Raw genomic sequence first — 19,986 nt, forward strand, 5'->3', positions numbered from 1 at the left:
TCCGGCGTATTCCGCGTGCATAGGGCAGTAATTTGCGACAAAAATATCGCATGATTCGGTAACAGAAATAAACTATTCTTTTTGTCAATCGGGGATTCAGGTACGCTAGACACAAAATAATTATTCCAGCAACGGAGTGTAGTGGTACATCCTTTACTAAAAACCGAATCACTCGACGTGCTATATCCAAAGTTTGGTTTCCAGTGTTGACCGAGATCTTTCCGATGATTGTTAATACCTCACCGAGGAATCGTGAAATCATTACAAACAAAACTCCAGGCAGGGTCACCAGAAACCAGGCACCATCTCCAACTAGTACCAACAGCCGTTTGAGAAACTCGAACGTAAAAATTGGAACTGTTAGCAGCCGTCCAGACAGCAGTTCTCCAATAACATTTCTTACGAACTGAAAAGCTTGTCCGGTCGATAGCACCGCTGAAGTAACTCCATCCAGAATCGCTGAAAAACTTTCAATGCAGAACGTCGCTATGGTACTCAATCCGGTTTTGAAGTCCTCAATAAAGTAAGAATAATCTTCGCAAAATACAACCATAAACTGGCCGACTGCTTGCAGTGTATTCCAGGTCACCGAGGATATGTTGACGATGATTGCGACTAGTACTTTTCCGATGAAGACGCTTATTTTTAGTAAATAGTTCAGAAAGTGAAAAAAATTCACAATGAACTCCGAGATCTCTGCCAGTGCCATTCTGCCGTCAATACGTTGCCAACGATTAGAGAAAGATGCGCGCTTAATTGTTACATTTCTGACCGTTTCACTTAAGTTTTAAAACTGAGAGTTACATAAAACACTAAACAATTTGCGAAAATTTTGTTCGATAAAGCAAAACCGGGCTCATTCAAAGCAAAGCGGTTGCGTGCGGGACTGCTTGTTTATTATTTGTCTGTCAGTTGGGTTTTGAATGAAAACGGTGTAATTTGCTCGACTTTTGGGTGTGGAAGAGGGAAGAGGAAAGAGCAAGGGAAGTGCTCTGCTCTCACTACACGCTTATCAGCACGACTAAAATATACAAGTTGAATGTGAACATTAATGGCACTGCTATCTTTTTGTTAAAGCACTGACGAACTGACATGACACTTAGAAGAAAATCCTTTAAAAACCGTCGTCCTGCAAATTTTGCTTGCACACTAGCACCCTCTGTTATGCATGTTGCGGAATAGCTTACATATGCAGGGTTTTATGCTGTAGGGTTTTATACATTTGAATGGTTTTATACTGAAAACTCAAAGCAACACTTGCGCGCCGCGGTGTGGCCATGTTGCGAAACATGCTTTTTTGAAAAATGAGTGGTTTTTGATTGGACGATGGAACTATCGCGAGTGTCTCGTCTGTTTGTCTGTGGTTAAAGTTTACTAGTTCAACCAGGGATAAACGACCGGGTAACACAAGTAACAACGGTAGCTGAATTACAAGCGTAATGACCCTTTACGGGTTGGTTTAAGGCGATCAAAGCTGTATAAAGTAAGCACTTAAATGGTGTTTAAATAAGTGATGTTTAAGCTATTTTAAGCTATGCACCAAGGTGCGATGCCAGTGTGAACTGGGAGTGCGCCGTAAATACTAAAGATATATCTTTATAGAGCAATACCACAGAGAACAGACATCCAAGCGAAAGGTCCCCACTTGGATAAAACTTATGTCAAATTAGTTGCGGAACTATAGTGATGATGTCGCTAAAGGCGCATAAAATGCAACACTAAACTCACAACAGTTAGCTTCTGGCGCTAGCATAACGCTTGTAGTCCATATATACTAGCGCCAGAGAAGCCAAAGGTTGTCAGTGTGCAAATCAAAAGAATCATTTAGTTGGGAAACCATAGTGATGGTGACAGTAGCATATTAGATGATTTTAATTTGAAATTTTATCCAAGAATTCCCGAAAATTTTGTTCCTGAATGGATGTCTGTTCTCTGTGGCAATACTTAGTTCAGCAATCTTATGGATAATATTGTCAATTGCAAGGAAAATTGTACCATCCAAAGTGCGATATCGCTCATAAAAGTGCTATTTTGCATTAAATCGTTTCGGTATCTTCGGCGCACTTATTGCTTGGAAGATAACGAAAAAGTGCGCCGAAGATACCGAAACGATTTAATGCAAAATAGCACTTTTATGAGCGATATCGCACTTTGGATGGTACAATTTAACATATACAATACAATATAACATATAGAAGAAAAAGCTCTGGAAAAAGTATGCAGGTCTGCGCTTAATATGTGCTAGCCTTGATTGTTCAGAAGCAAGCGTCAGACTAGCGGGTGATACATCGGACTGGTTTGAGACATTAGGTGGTTTGAACCAAGGTGACGGGCTATCAAATTCACTGTTCAACATTGCATTGAAAGGTGCTTGCGCAAACAATATTCAGCAGAGAACTTGATAGAGGCCGACGTCTTAGAGGTAGACCCCGTACCCGTTGGATGAGCGCTTAATGGTGGGACAGTGGATGTTAAGGAGCAAATAAAATGCTGCACCAACGCGTCCGTCAGCGTTATTCTGACAGTTTTCCCATGGGTTTACTGTCAAATTGGCGTTGACGGATGTGTTGAGGCAGCATTCTGTTTGGGCCACCCCATCGACATCTGCATATCTAGCTGCAGTGAACGTCAGCGACAGCATGTCCTGGGCTCAAAATTTGACAGCGGGCTCAAATCAGACTGCTGGCAGTTGAGTGAAACGTAGTGCTGACATGCTATCTCATTTTCGCACATGTTTTCGCGGCGAAAACATGGTTGCCTGCCGATGGGGTGATTTGGGCCGATGCAATTTTAGTTCAGGCTTTTTAATTCAGTGTACTTTAACGGTGTAATACACGTTATGGTGCAATTGAATGAACCCCCTGTTCTTATCAGTAACTGTCAGTCTCATGAAAACAAATCGGGAATTGGGTATAAAATATTTTGTTTTCTTTATTTCTACGCGTTTTATATTGCTGTTTATACGTTTTGCTCAAACCTGAAAGTCTCGTAACACCGAAAAATTTTACAGAAAGTTCGTTCTGCAATGTTTCACACTGACGGTAGAGTTCAAAAACCATAATGTTATCTTCGTTTTCCGAAACGCGTTTCGGCGCGTGCGGACCGACATCTAACGGAGGAGTCGGAATGGATTCCACCGGGTGCCTTACGCGGCACAGTGCTTGGGTGCATGAGTACCGGGACCTGCAGGCGAACGTAATGTCGGTGGATTGGACTGGCTCATGGATACTGCTCGCCGGCAGGAGGCAGCTGGCTCTTCAATCGATGCGTGATTATGAGATTAGCTGCGAGTCGGCCAGTGCAACGAGAGAGGAATGTACCGGCGGTGCCGGTGGTTTGAGTAAATTTCCACGACTCTGGAAGTACGAAGTGTCCGCCGCCGAGTGGGCTATATGCCAAAATAGTCAAGAGTACTGTGCGATTGCGACCAGCCAGACGATTGAGGTTGTCACCTGGAAGTCGGGACTGCCTACGTTGAAACATTCGCTAAGGGCGCATACGAGAATGATAACGGATATCGATTGGCACTCAAAGGTGCCCCACTTGTTGGCGAGTTGTTCGATTGATACTTTTACTCACTTGTGGGATCTGCGGGATCCCCGGAAACCTGTACTGTCCTTGAATGCTGTTTGTATGTCTGGTGCTAGTCAGGTTGGATTCAATAGAGTATCGGGTAATCTAGTAGCCACGGCTCACGATGGGGATTTGAGAATTTGGGATCAGAGAAAAGGTTCTTGTCCGATACAGTATATAACGGCTCATTTGTCGCGAATTCACGGAATCAATTGGAGTCATGATCAGGAAACCAGTTTATCGACTGCCAGTCAGGATGGAACGGTAAAGTATTTTGACATTAATAATCCAAGACGGGCGGAAAAAATTATCACGACATCATGTCCGGTGTGGAGGGCACGTTATACACCTTTTGCGGATGGGTTGGTTACGATTAGTGTTCCTCATCAGGGACGAGGGGAGCATAGTTTGTTGATGTGGAACAACTCCAAGCAGGATGCTCCAATTTGCTCGTTGGTAGGTCATACGGACGTTGTTCTGGACTTTGCATGGAGAAGGAATAGTTTGGTCCATTCAGACCCGGAGCTTATTACCTGGTCTAGAGATCAGACGTTGCGGGTGTGGCGAATCGATGAAGAAGTTCGAAAGCTTTGCGAGCGTTATCCACCGGAAGACGATGATGGGTTGATTATAGAGGAAGGTACTGCTTTGAGTAAAGTCAGCTCGGGAAATAGTATGAAAAGTCCGACTCGAGAAAAACAACCATCAGTGTCACTGCAGCATGAGTTTTCCTTGTTGAATCCTAATATTCCCCATATAGATATTGAGGTGTTAGACCCAATTAAGCGTACTGCTACAGTACGAATCTCTGTTAACGGTTATGTTATTATGCTGCAAGTGAATTTTCCGCAGCTTTATCCCAATAATGGAGTCGGTCCGGAGTTCGTTTACTGTCAGGGAACTTCACTGGATGAGAATCTGTCGGTGACTTTGATGAAAGTTCTTCGTATGACCGCAAGTCAAAGAGTTAGGAAAGGTCGAACGTGCTTGGAGCAATGTTTGCGAGCGCTGGTGACGCAGTTGAAGAAATCCTCCAACAACGGAGACAAGCATTTACGTCTCCAATCACCTCGATTGGAAGGAGCGCTGAGCAGTGCTCTGCACGACGCTTGTGTTCCCTTCCCGAAGACTTCTGGAGCTCGGTTCAGTCAAGTTGGCATACTGGTTACGTTCTCTAGACCGCTGAATACCAAACGAATCAGTTTGAAGCATCAAAACACAACACCCCGGGCGCTATCTGCGCTTAGCGGGGGCTATCTAGGAAATGTGATGGGATCACAACCCATTCTGTATGCTCATCGCGATTCAAGCGCGTCGTCTTTCTATTTGCACGATCGAGTAAGTTTTTGTGGGATTTTATATTGGCATAAATTGGGTCTAATTATCTTGCTTTCAATGTAAATTAGAAAACATCCAGAACGCGTGGAACGGTGCCAAAAACGTCTGTTGCAATGGTTAACGTTTATGATGTTTCAAAAATTCTGTACGTTAGTAAGGAGCTGGCGGAAAACTACATTATCAACACTTCGAATGTTTCAGGTAAAGATCCAAAATCATATAAATGTCCCTTCGTAGAATAAATCTTATGCGTTTCAAACTATATTCTCAATTTAGTTATGTGCCGTCACAACAAGCAGGTGGCGGAAAAGTATGGCCGACCGGACCTGGTTCAGTGCTGGTCGCTAGCGGAAATGATTGCCCAGCCGAATACGGACTTCGACACTGATGATGATATGCTCTGCTCGCAGAATCCGTTCGCCAAAAGCTTGCTGGAATCACTGTAAGTTCTGGCTTTCGTCTTTGAACAAAAATAATCTTTGACCCCGACTGTATTGCCTTCGACAGGATCAACCATTTTGCTAAGATATACGACATCCAGACGGCGGCGATGCTTTGCTGTGCTTTCGGACGGCATTGCCCGTCTGCGTTTGAGTTGTCCCGAAGTTCTAGTTCCAGCAGTAAATCTGCCAACCAAAGCGTAAGTACCAGCTTTGCCGTGTGTGTTTGTAGTTATTTTTTATGAGATAATATTAGCATTTGGGTTAAAGTTTTTACTGATGCGGGAAAGCATGTCCTCTAGGTAATTGCTTTAGAATTTTATTAACTAAAACAACTCTTTAAGAATCGAAACCATGAGAAACAACGTTCTACGCAAAGAAAATTCTAATCCAGAAGATATGCTCTCTTGTTACCAGTTATAAGTGGTATTCCAGTAACATTTACTTCGCGTTATTGTTAGTAATATTTTCAAAGATGATAGCGTACCACTTTTATTTAATTTTTTACAATGTAACGTAAACAATAGAGCTTTCTTTCCGGATAGAAACCCATCTAATAACTTAAAAGAAATTTCCAGCCAATTCGAATTAAGGTTCCGGAAGGAAAGTTTTCATTTTCATATTTCTACTAGTATGAGTACAGTAAGTTTTTATTAAGATTACAATAAATTAATGCATCCTGTTGCTGTTGAATCGTTGAATCAAAGAATGTGTGTTTTTCGTAGTCTAACTGCTTTAGTAAAAAACTAATCATACGTGTTGTTGTGGTATAGTTTAATATCCTCCCTCTACATTGGATTATTTTTTCCTCACTCTTATAGCACTTACTTAGTGGTCTTCGCAAAATCAAGGTAATTGGCTAGTTTTATTTTCAGTTTTGATACACTTATATTTTATTATTTCGACCAAATAATATTGTAGTAAAGCTGCGCCATGAGACTAATTTTTAAATTAAAAAGAATAGGATTCATTCGCACGTGTGTAAAGGTTTTCATGCATGAGCATATTTGTGGCTTAGTATAAAGAAATAGTTCCAGTAATGATTTTAGATGTACAAAATGCAGATTACATTTAATTTAGAATCAATTATTTTCGCAAAATTAGCCAAGCGGATCTCCCTACCATACCATTCTGCCGGTGGAGAGTACCAACTCCAACGCCGTTTGGAGCCTAGCTCAACAGTTGAAGCATCTACGGAGTAACTCGTGGTCGGACTCGCTGGACGATTGTCGGATCGCCGGTCTTGGCGATATTAATCGCAGCCTGCTGGGAGACAGCAATCGTTACCTGTACGACAATTTCAAGCGTTCCTACGCGGAGATGCTGTACCGTTGGGGTTTACTGGTTACGCGTACCAAAGTGCTAAAGTATCTGTCTAATTACGTTGATCCTCCCCGTTGTGTGGAGTTCGTTACAGAATGCTTGCACTGTGGCCGGATTGGTTCCCCGGCGTGCTCGTCATGTCGGAAGCTGGTCCTATATTGCACACTCTGTCGGCTACCCGTTCGAGGGGCAGCGAATGCCTGCTTGAACTGTGGCCACGGTGGGCATACAGAGCATATGCGAATCTGGTTCGAGAAGTACGACGAATGTGCCACCGGATGTGGATGTCATTGTTTGAAAAAGAGCTCGGCACTTTGTGAAATGAATTAATCTGTTAATTTTTGTTCTACAGAAATATAATTTACATAATAATACATAATAATGGTTAATACTGCGCTTATTTAAATAATAAAGAGAAATTGATTTCAACGGTGTGAAATTAAGTCCTCTGAAAAATGGATTTGACACGAATTTCATTTGAGTATTTTTTTTCCTTTTTTATTCGAAAGGTTTTTTTCAGTTTCGTTCAATGAGAGAGGATCATCATTGTCATTAGAAGGTCGAGAACTGTGGATTCAATTAGAAGTGTGCTTAACGAAATTAGAACTGTTTTTCTTGCCTGCATTGGAGTCTCCTTTGGCGCTATTGAAGTAGCAAGGCATCCTTCGAAGAAAACCCGTACGCAGTCTGCTGCTACCGTGGATGCAGCAACAGACCAGAGCTCCTAGAGCGCAATCAATTTTCGGTTCTCCCGACATCGAGGACATCGGTAATGGCGATTCTGTCGCCAAAAAGGAACGTGTGCCCTCGTTCTTCACCTTTGTCAGAGATCTTATCAAGCTCAACGTTGAGCTGACTAAAGCTGGCTTGTGACCGCGCTTTTCACGTGGTAATAAAAATCTGGTGCTCCAGCTTGCAACAGTTCGAGCATGCAGCATGACGAAACCACTGAAGGTGGTCTTACGTGGTATGCCGCCAATCGAGGTAGCAATCGTACAAACTGAACTAGAGGACTGGACCGAAGGCACATGCCATCTACCCGTTGAATAGTCGAGTTGAATGAGACCAAGGCCAGCTCTCGAGATCAGTTGCTTCTGGTCCACTTCGTCAAGGGATCCACCACCATCGGTGTACTGGGCAACATCCGGGATTCGTTCCGTATCATCGAGATGTACCAAATGCTTTCGGTTTGGCGCCGGACAGTTCAACTAGAATCTCCAGATCGAGGACATCCATTTTGGACATCTTTATAACGAACGTGGGAACGTGGCCATCTCCACAGTACCAGAGGTCTTCGAAGAACTATTCTGCTAGCACTACCTTGTGGTGCTGAAGCTTACTGGACAGTCGGCCCCAACGAAACGAATCACCTCAAATAGATTCCACCATCAAACATCTGATGAAAATTCGTAATGTATATCGGCGTCAATACTAGCGTACTGGTGGCCGGCAGAAACAGTTAAGAAACAAGGAATTTCAACAGAAGTTGTTGCATCTTCTTCTGTTCTGTTGCATCCCACCTCATTCAAAACCAATCTGGTCTTTGACTAAGGTCCTTAAAAAGAAGCCAGAGCTTAGCCCTCCTCTTGTCTTGTCAGGTGGCTCAGGCGATAGATTTTTACTGATCACTCCAAGTGAAAAACTGGGCGCGATGAGTCAGCAGTTTGTAATGTCACACAATCTGGGATAGAATATTGTCAGCCCATACGAGTACTCTGTTGTCAAGGGAGTCGCCGAGGTTGATCGATTGGAGGAAGAAAAAATCACCACTCAACTTGTCAGTGTACCATGCCACTGTCTGTCAAAAGAATAAAACTTTACCATGCGTAGCAACTAGCGTAGCAAAGTGTAGGGGTAATAGGGGCATAATGAGCATACGGGGCAAAATGGGCCACCGTTCGTTCGGGCATATTGGACAATGAATTTCGCTAATTTGATTAACGAACTTGTTGATAATGTTCTTAGTAAGCATCTCAACAAAAATCGCGTCCAAATTCGTTGACATGACTAAGATATGGAGAAAAAACTCGAGCCGATTCTGGATTGTAAAAATACTATAAGAATTGCAACCCACAAAATAAGCTCTATAGCCATTTGTTGCGTGCTATGGACTTCTCCACTCCATATATGGTTACTATTATCATATATGAACAATCACTTTGTATAATTGAGATATTTTTTTGTTTTATCGCATTATTATAATTATTTTTGATTAGCGTAGCTGTAAGGGGCATAATGAGCATGCCTGGCAATGTATTTGTACATAACCAATAAAGACTGGAAAGTAATATAAACATAAAAATGACACAGTCAAGTATAATGCTGCGTAATTGTAAGCAACAATCAACCCGAAAATTGCGGTCGCAGAGCAAAAGTTGAGTCTTTCATCTACCTGCCACTTGAACTGCCATGTTGTTCAACTGAAAAAAAAATCGTTAAATAGAAACAATCATAAACAACCGCTGAATGAAATCAAAATAATCACCTTACTTTTTTCTTCTATATGATATAATCTTTTATGTTATTTTCCAGTAAAAACTGGCTAAAATGGTAACTTTAACTAAGGTGCCCATATTGCCCCGTATGGTGGCCCATTATGCCCCGTATGGTTTTTGAACGAAGCAAAAAGTATCATTTTTTAAACATTTAAATTTGATGGCTGTTCATAGTCAATCAATATTCTAACATTGTTAATTTATCAAAGACATGTCAAATCGTAAGTTTATGGCAATTATTAGAATTTTGATTACGCGGTACATGTTTTATGGAGCGTTTTCCTTAGGTGGCCCATATTGCCCCTACCACCCCTATACAAATGCAACTTGCACCAGAGATGTTCTAATCTAATCTAATCGCATACTAACGCATCCAATTCTTGAAAGCATCCTGGAAAATGACAATTACTTGAATCAATATTTTTTTTGTCAACGGTCAGGCAGTTGGCGCATATTGCGCTATATGCACCGCAGAGAGATTTCCTAGTGAAACCAGAAATAATTGCCTCTATTCTACGTACCGATCGGAGCCGCATCCGATTGGAAATTGCGCTTCGATCGGAATACAACGTTTTCTGATCGAAATGGACCCGATCGGAATGTAAAATCGAGGTGAATACCTAATTCCATCCAAATTCTTGAAATAAAGGAAAAGGAAGAATGTGTGGACCTCCCGTACCAAACGCTTCCCATATAGATAAACAGGTTAAGTGATACTCCGGACCCTCGGAGTTAAACTAATGGTTAAAATTGGCCAATGATATAGCGCCTTATTTCGCACTCTGAAAATAGATTATAAAACCTGGTTCAATGGTTGCCTAAACTACAGCTGTAAGATCAGGAACTGAAAACCATATGACCTCGCACCTCCTAGTTTGGCTACTCAATTATTCAAATTGGAGTATTTCCAGGTTTGACCACGTAGAGGCACTATAGGCAGGGGCTTGGGGCTTGGGTTGCCTTCCCTCCAGATAACGCAAGATTGTAATAGAAACTTCACATTAAATCGTATGCATGTCAAACATTGCAATTGTATAATGATTACAGTATGTCAAAATAAAGTGAACACTAAGTTGTTTTACAGTTGTGCGTGTCCTCATATACAACTCATGACTGCGAATTATGAAACAGTGCAGATGATTGCAATATAAAAGTTTGGCTTAATAATATATTCAGGAGTTGCATGTTCTAAAAACCGTTGTATAAAATGTAAGATAGAATTTTACAAACGATTGTAAAAATTTTCGCACGTATATTGCCTCCACTTCGGTACTTATATGTGGCTTATGTGGCGTGAAATATAACTTTTTCGTGCAGATATGATTTCGTATATCTCCGGTGCAATTGAGATATTCAAACCAAATTGTTTGCTGGGCCATTTCATACCCAACAACTTGCACCAGACACGTTTCCCACTAAAACTGAATATTACGTCTTTATGTCACCATTTCGTACATCGCATGGATGTGTACCTTGAAATTTTGTTTGTCTCAAACTACATCACGTGATGTAGGTTCACAAACTTCAGTTTCCTAGAAAATATGGAACTAAAATGCTTCTGCTGCTGCTGATGAGTTCCTGCTGTCTCACTGTTGACTACTTTCCCCTTATCGTCATTTTCTCGGTTGCTTTCAAGAATTCGTTGCAGTAGTAACGAGATTAGATTAGATTAGAAAAGCATGCGTCATCTTCTATTATGTGCCGCAACTCTTGTGTGAACAATAGTCATACGACTAACTAACACAACCGATGTAGCCTCAAATCTCTTGAGATAGCTCCAAATTCTCTACAAGAATGAAAATTCAATTTTTAAGGGTGAATATTATGCTGGAAACTATACCTGGTTATTATTTTCTTTTTATAAAATACTAGCTGACCCGACAAACTTCGTATTGCCATAAATTAAACTGTGTTATACATAAATCGTGAATCTCGGATGACCTTTGTCACAATATAGAGTTTTGCAAGTTTCTGAGGATTTCATGGGTGGTTTAATATACAAATTATCCTGACAGTAAAGTAGAAAATAACTCCCTGCTTTGCTTAACCTGATAAAATAAAGCGGATACCATTTAAATATTCGCCATGATTATATAATATTTCGCAGGGGTGATCCTCTCCTTACTCGCCGTCGCTCGTTCGGACCCAACTAAAGGAAAGTAATAGAGGTCAGTAGACCTAAGAAAATAAATAAACCTAGATAGAGGTGATCTCTGCGGGGGGACTTCCGACTGCGGGTCGTCGGCAACACTCGCGGCCTGCGGCCGTCTCGCCTTAATCATCTAGTGTTACTATTAATAGTTTTTGGTGGGCTTGTTATTGACTAATGTTTCATGGAAGAGTTTAAAATTTCTCGAGTTCGATTAGGGTTTGAGTTACGCAAAAATTTCTGATTTATTTGTATGGGGATGCTTAGCTCCCTACCACAGGGGTGACGGGTCTAAAACCATCATAAAAAAATTCCTGCCTCCAAAACCCCTCACATGCCAAATTTGGTTCCATTTGCTTAATTAGTTCTCGAGTTATGAAGAAATTTGTGTTTCATTTGTATAGGAGCCACCCCTCCCAAAGGGGGGAGGGGTCCTAATTTACCATAGAAAAAATTCTTGCCTCCAAAAACACCCACATGCCAAATTTTGTTCCATTTGCTTGGTTAGTACTCGAGTTATGCAGAAATTTCTGTTTCATTTGTATGGGAGCCCCCCCTCTTAGCGGGGGGAGGGGTCTCTAACAATCATAAGAACCTTCCCCGGCCCCAAAAACCCCTACATACAAATTTTCACGCCGATCGGTTCAGTAGTTTTGGATTCTATAAGGAACATAGAGACAGAAATTCATTTTTATATGTACCGTCTGACGAGGTGAGATTGTGCCAAAAAAACATAGGTTTTTGTTCTTTTGCTTGTTATACACACAATTTAGCGATTAAGTTGATTCAAAGCCTGTCAATATATACTTTAATATTAAGTTAACAACTGCCAGAAAGATGGTATAGTTACAATAAACAAAGATAATATTGTAATTACGTTAACTTTGGCACAATCTCACCCCTTCTAAGGGGTTATAAAGTTAAGTTAAATACCTAATGAATAAACAGTAGCGTATCTATGAACAATACAGGTACGCAGGTCAATAAAATCAGCAGCGCGTGACACCCACAGTATGTCGCGTTAACCGCGTTAACTGCAGTGTCACTCGGAATAGATCAAGAATAGATTTTGGCCGAGATGCTGAAAGCTTACTCATTTTTGTCACTGTAAATGTTGCATCAGTACTTCAGCAATATCTGGGAATCTGCGATACTTTCGGTGGACTGAATGCATAGCATCTAATGACCGATTCACCAAGTGAGGGAACTGAAAGGTAATCTTTAATCGAAATCAAGAGAAAATTGGCGCTGCTTTCCTCTGGTGTTTGTTGATTTAGAAAAAGTATTCGACCGATTAAACCACAACCAAACATCTGGGGCACACTAAGGCGTAGATGAGTTTCCGATGAGCTAGTCAATAGGCACAAATGGTACGCCTTACTTCGCTCATTAAAACCGACTAACGGGTGACAACTAAAATTTTGGAAATTTTTTCTCGAGCTGTCAAAAAAAGACAAAGATACATGGAGAAGATCTGATCTACCGGAATTTCAGATACATTATCCATTGTTGTAAAAAATAGTGTACATTTGAAAACAGTTCGTAATCGGTTGTTCGGCGAAGCTTTCGTTTGACGTCGAAACAGGAGCGTTGTACGGCCGTCATTTCAACTTTGCGAATGCATCTCTTGTTTTTACCAATCAACTATTTGCAATTCGTGGTTCTCCAGTTACTATTGTACACCAAGGAACTCAAAATCCCGAAGAAATCTTTGATTGGACGCACTGAGACAGATTTTTCGGGTCGTGGTAAAAATGGGATCGAATGGGTATTCAGGAACGATTGTGTTTTTTTGGCGTAATGCGATGATGCTCTATCCGGCCAAAACACGTATTGTCCATCTGCATGATGTTTATGTAGAAACGGAATTTCTTCAATCAGTCGTCTGCTGCATCTTAATTGATAGCCAAACCAGAGGGCTTGTTGTTGACGAAACGAGAAAAAAAACGATGTCCTTCTGCGTTCATAATTTTGGCTGGTCTTTCACTACCTTGCCTGCGAATAGTTGTTGGGCATCTTAGGATATGGTAAATAGTCGAAGCCGCAACATATACGCTTTTGAAATGTTGAACCGTATACTTTTTGCCGAGATTTCTGTGGCAGTTTAGAACTGTACAACGCGCTCTCGAAATGCTTCTTGTTTCGACGTCGTTTTAAGCAAAACAAGGCAAGCATAAACAAAACAAAAAATATTGACAAAAAGAGGAGAGAGCTAACACACACTTACTCTCATTTCTCTCTGAGCTCGTTTGTTGTGGAGTATAGGGACCTAAAAAAATCTAAAATTTTAGTTGTCACCCGTTAGGATGCATTCCTTCGAACGCAACGGCGAAATGCTATTTTATTTGCACGAGATGTTGGCGAAAACCAGTGGGGCGGCTTAGGCAGCACCGTGGTAATCGCTGGGTTTTGCTTAGGCCCCCTAGTTCCGCCAATGCTCACGGGCACACATAAATGTGTCGAAGATCAAATAGGGTAAGGAACGAGTTAAGCAGTGTCACCTATTTTAATCAGTTGAACATAAATGAGCCGAAAATGCACTTTTTTATTCATATTTTCATTATTTCTTTTGATAGGATCATCTTCACAAATCACTTAACCATACATTTGATTCACACAAACACAATTTATTGGGTTTCCGACAAGAAATATGATGAATTAAAAATTGTTGTCCAAAAACATACATTTTTCAGCTGCTGAAGGCAATCGCCACCTCGCTACTAACGAATCCATCACATTTTCAGCACTGATTACAACCACTCTAAAAGTCAAGCAGTCAATTGTTACATACCATATTATTCACGCTCTTTTTTCTACTATCTAAGGCTTTGTCACTAGCCGAAAGTTTTATTATTTTCTAACAAAACTGAAAACAAATTCTGAATTGACGGAACCTGTTTACCACTAGCAGCAGCTGCAGCACAACTGATGAACTATCGTGTTGCCAAGACACTGTTTCGGTTCTGGAAATAAGAATTTTAAGTTTGAAATTAACTGAAACCTCCTATGGTGAAAACGTGGTTCAATACTTTCAAGAGAAATGTATGTTCATAATTAATTTTTCTTTATTAAAAACAATACAAAAGACAGCTTTTTCAATAATTTTCGAAGATGTTCTCAGTGATTTAATAAAGCAACGATGTGTTTCAATGTTATTTGCTTTGACAACACCGTTCTGAGTCGGATCGTTTGTACTGCTATATGTTTACCTCTTTTGTTCTCCCACCATCCTTATGAACAGCGAGTGAGACGTCAAACTCGCAGTTTCCCATAAGAACACCAGAGAATAAAAGAGACGACGAATACCGTTTGCCGAATGGTGCGGTGAGTGTATGCCCCGATAAACAATTTAGACAGATGGCATTTTACGCATCTATGCCGATACGCTATGCCGATTACGCATCAGATGCCGATTAGTAGGTCGCGGATAGGAACGCGAACTTACTGAATAGGGGGAAAAGTTCGAGGGATTTTTTAAGAGGACGTAAAAAAATTCAGATTTCAGGATTGCTTAAAAAAGCACCTTGCGGGTGAAAATGGGTTCGGTCTGTTCAAAATTAGTTCCGCCGCTCCAACTTTTAAAGCGAAAAATCAAAAGTTTAACTCAACAATAGTGTCTTTCAATGGTAACAGCTTGAAGAACTAAAGATAGCAAGAAGATTGGTATGCTGATATCCCCCACTTAGTCAACCCATCGCTTGTAATAAGGTAAAACAATCAGTGACCCGCTTAGACTGCTTAAAACTAGTTCTTTACCCTACATGTTGACACCGGACGACAGTGCGACGAAAACGATTCTCTTCAATAAATCCACCGGCACCAGGAGCAAAAGGGCCTAACGAGCGGTATGGCTCGACCAGATCGAAAGCGACTTGCGACATCTGAGATGCTTATAGGAGATTGGTGACAAGTGACCCAAGATCGAATTGAAACAGCATGAGTTACCCCGGCACTATCCTGAAGGCGACGCTGAGGAAACGGATGTATTTTTTAATACTTCTTCTCTAGGTTCCACTTATAATTCAAAAGTTTTGAGGAACTATCCCATTCCCATCCAAATTATAGATACAGGGGTTAGACAATTTGATCGGGACAGGCAAAATCTTGACGTAATTCAAACGGCCATAACTTCTACAAAATAAGGCATTTTTAGATGAAACTAATAGCATTCGACTGGGAAATTTTTCTAAAATATTTCAAGATTCGTAGACATTCCGGGTTGTCCGGGGGTATGTCAGAAACTGTTTTTTTTATCGCTTGTTTCTTTAGCTGTCATGGTAAATTAAGAGTGTATTCATATTTTGGTCCAAGACTAGATTACTTTCCCAGTTGATTCGTGAAAAGAGCCATCTCACATAAATGGCCATATCTCGATTGTTTGTGGACGGATCTCCGTTGTTCATGGTGCTTCGTACAGTCTTATTCAGCACCGGAAAAGTTGGTTTAAAGCTATTATATATTCACAATGGCGAATTATAGCTGGTAGTATAGTACCCTGGGGCAAGTGGAATTACGGGGTAAGTGGGAACGAAGCTCATAACTCTCTTCAACCTCATTTTCTCCAAGTACATGTTTTTCTAACAATAGGTAAACATAATGAGTGTATTAACAAGTTACACCCGAAAACAAGTTGCTCATATTGACAAACAATAATCAATAAATCAATAAATGGGTCAAAATAAGGTCGGCACTTCTGAGTACCCGGGGCAAGTGGGACCTATTAAAAAGAAAGTGTTTCGGCGCAAAACTTCCTGTCTTAATACATTTTTTAGATGTACTACCGAATATTTTCAGTTCAATTACATAATATTTATATCAGTAAAGCTTTGAAATAAGAACGAAAAGGACTAAACCTAGCTGACCCAAAAAAGAAGTCCATTAGTACAGTTTATGAGGGAACAAACAGTTTGGTCACATTTTGGTTACACCTTAGACCTAAACGATGTTAATTGAAACTGGAAAGGCAAAGTTAATATAATTAAGCAAGTCTACTACTGGAGTTGAAACAATAAAGTGTTGTGGTTGTTATAGCGTAACTATAACTCTCATGTGTAGCTCTACCGTATTGGGCTTGGTAGAACAAACAGCTCATAATCGTATTTTCAAGGTATTATACAATGGTTAATCATAAATTACGTCTCGTGAGAATTGGATACAGCATTCAATAACATTTCATTGCAACACTGCATTACAGCGTAATTGCTCACGATCTGTGTCTTTTATTAATAATAAAGTCGCCCGTTGTAATCTGATTTTGTTACGGCATTTTTGGATGAACCATTTGTAGAAACATTGATTTTGATTGCTTCTTGCAATGCTTTAACGTTGCTGTATGTTAACATACACAATTTTCTGTTATTTTATGCTTTTAAATCAAAGTTGAATTAAGGTCCCACTTGCCCCGGTAAATGGGGCATTTTTTAGGTCCCACTTCCCCCGGGATACCTTATATGAGATGCCATTATAAGATAGATTTTCTGATTGGTTTAGAACTTATCAGCTACGTGGGATGTGATTTGTATTGAAATGAATATGTATTACTGACATTTACATTGTTTGATTAGATAGATTTTTAATGTTTTATTCCAAATTTATATAATATATGTAGAAGATTTTAGATTTATGTTATTGTATTAAATGTTTATCATGTTTATCATGTTATCATGTTATCATGTTTATAAAAATCATTGTTTAACCAAATACATTTACGCCGTATGCAACATCTGGGATGTATCTATCATATGCATTCGAAATTTTATTTTTAGTAGTAATTGGAGCAGTAACCGGAGTAGTAACCGGAGCAGTAACCGGAGCAGTATTCGGAGTTTTAACATCATCGAGTGCGAATTTTACAATAATTGTAAGAACCTTAATGAAAATTGATGTAATCTGAAACAACAAAGTTGCCAAACCCCCTGCAATGTATAAAATTGATATCAGAAGCCACTTGAAAATCACAAACGCAGTAATTAGAACTGTCTTGATAGCGGCAAAAAGCTGTCCAGATACCACCACTGAAACAACTCCGTCCAAAATCGTTAAGAAGCATTTAATGCAAAACGATGCTGTGGTAATCAATACAGGTTTTAAAATAGAAGACCAGAATGCAGCCATTAACTGACCGAGTGCTTGCAGCACATTCCATATCAGAAAGAGTCCTTTTTCGGCGATTACTGGAACTACTGGCGTTTTCACCGCAGAAAGGAATTGTCTTATATGCTCCAAAGCGAGCTCCGGAGCTGTGAATTTCGGCGCCATTTTACGGGTAATACGTTGCTAACCTGGAAGAAGATGAAAAGAATTAAGATTTAATTGGACCACATTTGGTTTGTACCTGTATTGTTATAGAAGTAAATATTACAAAAAACATGAATTAATCCACCTGGCAAGGTGACCTGGTCTTTCTGCTGCACCAATAATCAATTTTCAATTTCTCAGTATATGAACATCTATAATTAAGCTGACTATATTTTTAAATTAAAGTTATCAAAATCCTTATTTGACAAAAAAATTGCAAGAACATATAGCGAGCAGCGATGTTGGTTTATGGAAACACTAGCTGACCCGACAAACTTCGTACTGCCACAAATTAAACTGTGTTGTTTATAAATCGTGAATCTCGGATGACCTTTGTCACAATCTCGAGTTTTGCAAGTTTCTGAGGAGTTTATGGGTGGTTTAATATACAAATTTTCCTCACAGTAAAGTAGAAAACAACTCCCCCCATTGCGTAGCCTGACAAAATAAAGCGGATGGCATTAAAATATTCGCCATGAATTTATAACATTTCGCCGCACACCGTTTTGCGGAACACTACTTCTCGGTTGACCATAACGCGGAATATAGAGTTTTGCAGAATACCATTTCGCGAAAAATCTTATGCGGGATGTACCATTTCACGGAAAATGTTTTCGTGGAAAGTATCATTTCGCATGGGTTATTCTCTCCTTACTCGCTGTCGCTCGTTCGGACCCAACGAAAAGAAAGTACACTGAAGTCGCCTTTTACGCGGTTTTTTACGCAACTATTTTTATGCGAATCTCGGAATTTACGCGGTCTTTTTTACGCGAATTTCGGAATTTACGCCACTTTTTTTTACGCGATTTTCGGATATTACGCGGATGTGCTCAAAACGTCTATTTTTTCACGTAGTGTTGAAATCCACAATTTTTTACGCGAAATTTGGAATTTACGCGGTTTTTTTACGCGAATTTCGGAATTTACGTGTTTTTGATTTACGCGGGACGTATCCTTTGCGTAAAAACCGACTTGAGTGTAATAGAGGTCAGTAAGCCTAGGAAAATAAATAAACCACAGGGGTGAGGCGACTAAAACTAAAACTAAAAAATCAGAGGGGTTGTGTACAGGACACGACCGCATATATAGGTGACGCAGGACTACGTAAGTCTCTTTGTAGTGATAGTAGCATGTATTCATGCTTGTAATAGGGTGTTTGCAGAGTGCATATGTATTGAAGAGCTGTTGGGCAGGCAAAAGTGACAGCTCCATATAAACTGTAAGGGTTGGAAAAGACGAGATTTTTTAAATAATTTAATTTCTTCATTGAAAACAGAAATTACTATTTGCGTTATATGTATAGCAAGGTAATATATCTGTTTACTAATTAACAAATCTATTTTCAACAAACAAGCTAAAACGCGGTAGAATTGATCAAAAATGTAACTATTAACTATGTTAGCGAGATAAACCTGACCAAATATCTATAACCAGCGATTGCTTTCGGCCAAGAAAACAATAAATTATACTAAAATCAATGCTACATTCAGTTGTTTCGAACTTGGCCTATGCGGCATGCTACAACCGAAAATCGTATTTTTGGTTCACCGATTTAATGCTAATTCACTGAAATATTAGTTGCTAAATGTGAACATATATATCGGGATACATTTCTTGGTTGATTTAAACATTAATTGTTTCGAATGTATAAATAATTTTAGAAAAAATGATCATTTTATCCAACGCGTTTTTGCTGCATCGAATAGGAAATGATGCAATGTATGCCTAACAGACGTCTTGCATGTGTGTGTAGCAAAAGCCCTATCATTCGATTCTTCATGTATACATGCTATATGCAACATATATACATGCTGCATGCGTTGTATGTAACATTTATCATAGTAGTAACCTTCAATTCTCAAAAGATGCATTTGAATACAATTTAACAAAATAAAGAGCACAAACTATTGATATCCTGCTACCTTACTGAAATTAAAGATTGTTTTTATTACCCATGGTTCCCCACGTTGAAGGGAGTTTACCAATTCAATTCTATTTTATCAACAGCACATCTTTTCAATACGCTTCTAATGAAACGGCAAGCATGCGTATTCATACAGAGTCGTATTATAACCGAACACTACAGCTGTAGCACATTTTTCCAACACAGATATCAAATTCGCCGAGGTTTAATCGTCTCGCAGTAAAGAATTTGCGATCTGTTGGGATAACAAACTTGTGTCATTTTTTGTTTCCCTAACACAGACATCAAATTGGACTAGGTTTAATCGCGTTCGTAAGAAATCTGTTAGCACGAGGGGGCTTTGTCACTCTTTCTGGCGTACTTCCCAAGCAAGGACATCAAAATGGTCTAGGTTTAACCGAGGTGTTAAGAAATCTTGTTGAAATAAGGAAACTTCGTCACTTGTTT

The 19,986-nt window shown here is 39.9% G+C and overlaps 1 protein-coding gene across 2 annotated transcripts; it reads left to right on the forward strand.

Moving 5' to 3' along the window:
• Positions 1 to 2,913: 2,913 nt before the first annotated feature.
• On the forward strand, positions 2,914 to 7,004 carry LOC128741982 (GATOR complex protein Wdr59). Of its 2 annotated transcripts, XM_053838135.1 has the most exons (6): positions 2,914 to 4,911; positions 4,980 to 5,112; positions 5,188 to 5,353; positions 5,419 to 5,551; positions 6,173 to 6,202; positions 6,456 to 7,004. In XM_053838135.1, the coding sequence occupies exons 1-6, from the start codon at positions 3,061 to 3,063 to the stop codon at positions 7,002 to 7,004; spliced, it is 2,862 nt and encodes a 953-aa protein (XP_053694110.1). In that variant the 5' UTR covers positions 2,914 to 3,060. The 2 variants fall into 2 exon arrangements, with proteins under 2 accessions (XP_053694110.1, XP_053694111.1); XM_053838136.1 differs by lacking the exon at positions 6,173 to 6,202.
• The last annotated feature ends 12,982 nt before the right edge of the window (positions 7,005 to 19,986 follow it).

This window comes from Sabethes cyaneus, chromosome 3, assembly GCF_943734655.1.
Source record: "Sabethes cyaneus chromosome 3, idSabCyanKW18_F2, whole genome shotgun sequence".
NCBI lineage: Eukaryota > Metazoa > Arthropoda > Insecta > Diptera > Culicidae > Sabethes > Sabethes cyaneus.

Excerpts from the sequence above, each read along its gene's own strand:
- LOC128741982 (XM_053838135.1), top strand. The coding sequence starts at position 3,061 with ATGTTATCTTCGTTTTCCGAAACGCGTTTCGGCGCGTGCGGACCGACA. Across the intron at positions 4,912-4,979 it reads CTTTCTATTTGCACGATCGA|AAAACATCCAGAACGCGTGG; the intron begins GTAAGTTTTTGT and ends AATGTAAATTAG. Across the intron at positions 6,203-6,455 it reads GTGGTCTTCGCAAAATCAAG|CCAAGCGGATCTCCCTACCA; the intron begins GTAATTGGCTAG and ends TCGCAAAATTAG.